Source organism: Anopheles darlingi, chromosome 3 (assembly GCF_943734745.1).
Source record: "Anopheles darlingi chromosome 3, idAnoDarlMG_H_01, whole genome shotgun sequence".
In the NCBI taxonomy this organism is placed as follows: domain Eukaryota; kingdom Metazoa; phylum Arthropoda; class Insecta; order Diptera; family Culicidae; genus Anopheles; species Anopheles darlingi.
Window position 1 is genome coordinate 60,712,042 of NC_064875.1, and position 2,500 is coordinate 60,714,541.

Genomic DNA, 2,500 nt, shown 5'->3' on the forward strand with positions numbered 1-2,500 from the left:
TTGGATTCGAGTTCAGCAGTACGAGCTTCGTCCCACGATTGAACTCCGCAACATCCGGTATGGTCGGATCGTACTCCCGCAGTACCCGGTTGGTACGCGGTACGATATCACAACGCTGCAGCATCTCTTCCCACATGTTGGCCAACAGATTGACGAAGCGCTCCCGGTAGCTCATCTCCTCCATGGCGTCTAGTGCGTGGTTCGGGACGAGCGCCGAGTATTGGTAGGCGCCTGTGATAGAGATGGTTGTCGATGCACCGTGATAAGCGGTTACGGCCACGACTGGCGGCTGACCGAACCGATGATGAGCCAGCGCCGCCAGGCATGGGCCAGACAGATAATCATGAATGATCAGATCGAATCCAAAGTCCGGTGGATAATCACGTAACCGTTTAGCTCCTTCGGTTCGCAACGCGATCTCGCACGTTCCCAGCATATACTCATCGTATAGCTTCAGCATCTGGAATACGGAGATTTTGCTCATCGCGAAAAAGTCCGTATCCAAGGTAGGATCGCTGTAAAGCTGCTTGTACACATCCTCCAGCAGTATGAAGGTCACATTGGCCGGTGGATTCTCCTCGTGGTCGACACCGAACACGGTCAAGTTATGACCTTGCTCCGCCAGCGCATACATAAGAGCTCGGTTCCTGTGGGAATAATGTGAGTAAGCATTGATCTTGCCCGCATGAGAGGTAGTACGAGAACACTTACCATCCAAAATGGCTGGGTGATGCGACGGTGTTGATGTAGAGAATGTTGGCCGCCTGGCTGGCCCCTCCGAGCCATCCGATCACTACCAACAGCGCAAGGCAAGCAACGTTAGACCTCATTCTTTCACCTTCCAGACACGACTGTAGATTATTAGCGAAAACGAATCCCAAATTTTACCCAGACTGCGGCAACAATCAGTGCCATCGTTTGATAAGATAGCAAGATCAGTTGCTAAGGTCAATTAAGGTATCGTTACGGTTTGTCGCCACGGCAAGGAGGAACAGCTATTGTGCGCTTCGTGAGCAAAATCGTAGGCGATGTTAGAGAATGATTCTGAAGTAGCAGCATCGCGAACTCGTGATTTCTTATCACCTAGCACGATCGTATGTTTTAGGTGGATTGAAGCGTTCATCGTCTCCACGGACCATTGCTGATGAAGGAAGGCATTCCTTTTATGATTTGTATTAGAATGACTAAACAGATTCATCGTTTTAACGACCAATGTGCAGATTCGTTCTGTCAAGCCTGGCATGTAACTATTGATCTGGCAAATATGGCACGATTTTCCATGCAATTGTTTTACGGTTGTGTATTAGCAAACCATAGACTAAGGCGGCGTTGGAATATGTTTGAAAATGAAATTGCATGGAGATGGCAAACTAAGCTAGAACCGTTGCTTAGTATTATTTTGTATTTGTAATAATCAGTTATTTTAAATGCTACAAACTCGAATACAGCGCGAACTGACCATGCCCCTGCTGTAAAGCAATAGGAAAGAGCAATAGGATACACTCAAATCAGTGAAGGACGGCACCATGGCCGAACATATTGATTGATTCCGACACTGCTGTGGCACTGTTAGCGTACGAAATCGATACACTTGAAGAAGCGTTATCTTTCACCCGATTCCTTATCAATACCAGCAGCCATGTACCAGCGAACACCTGATAAATGAAGGTGCAAACACAGATCCAGCGAAGCACGAGTACCGCGACACGGATGAGGAACGACAGTATGAGAACATCTTCCGCAGATCGAACATAGGTTTTGCTGCCTCGACCTCGACCGTCGGCAATGGGGAAAGCATTGCACATGGCCGGCTCGCTCCCGAATCTACGTTTCGGGCCCGACCGTGACCGTAACCGTGAGCCGAGACGCAGGAAGTTGATGAACCGCTACGCTTTTCGCCAGGTAAGGACGCAACGGAATGGTTTGGCATGTTTTTGAGTGCACCGGACAGATACGTAGTGGGTCCGGAGGGGGTAGAGTGCTATGGCCGTACTATGGAAGTGGGTTTTCAGTCCATCTTTGAATCGCGTCGGCGGCGTAGACATATCAGTTGTTATCTTCATCAACCGGCGGAAGCATACTCTTTTTGTTCAAAATAAGTGCAACTACTGTCAGTAGTAGTTTCCGAAAGCTCCATAGCAATGCTGTCGGTTGTTAGTACTCTGTTGAAGTACCAGGGCCTTGTAAACCCTTGAGTGTGTTGCAGCTACTTGGCTACTTAGTAAGCTTTCGCTATCTCTCGCTCTCTGTCAAGAACTTTTCGCATCGCTAGAATCAAGCTCCCTGAAGCAGTATCTCGTTCTCCTTTTGTCCAGCGTCTCTATCCCTATCTCGTTCCCTTTCTCTCTTCGCACCTTCTTATCCGGTTTCGCCGAGTAGACAGCCGTCATGCGCATTAGGGGGAAAAGGGAAATGCAAGGTGTGTGCAGGACGACCACCGAGCCCTGGTGGCTTTCCCCGTGTGTGCGCAAGAGAAAAGCGAATGCCAGCGAAAGAGAGA

General features: G+C 49.1%; 2 protein-coding genes across 3 annotated transcripts in view; one reads left to right on the forward strand and one right to left on the reverse strand.

Moving 5' to 3' along the window:
• Positions 1 to 969, reverse strand: part of LOC125956741 (UDP-glucosyltransferase 2-like) — a 2,420-nt gene extending 1,451 nt beyond the window's left edge. The window contains exons 1-2 of the mRNA XM_049688919.1: positions 712 to 969; positions 1 to 647 (exon numbers count right to left, since the gene is read on the reverse strand). The exon at positions 1 to 647 is cut by the window's left edge and continues 535 nt beyond it. Of these exons, the coding sequence (XP_049544876.1) occupies positions 1 to 647; positions 712 to 830 (766 nt within the window). The 5' untranslated portion in view covers positions 831 to 969. The remainder of the gene's footprint in view (positions 648 to 711) is intronic.
• Positions 970 to 1,766: 797 nt separating this feature from the next.
• The window catches only part of LOC125956722 (protein nervous wreck), an 8,477-nt gene continuing 7,743 nt past the window's right edge, over positions 1,767 to 2,500 (forward strand). For both annotated transcript variants that reach the window (XM_049688846.1, XM_049688848.1), the window contains exon 1: positions 1,767 to 1,902. In XM_049688846.1, coding sequence (XP_049544803.1) covers positions 1,786 to 1,902 — 117 coding nt within the window. In that variant the 5' untranslated portion in view covers positions 1,767 to 1,785. The remainder of the gene's footprint in view (positions 1,903 to 2,500) is intronic.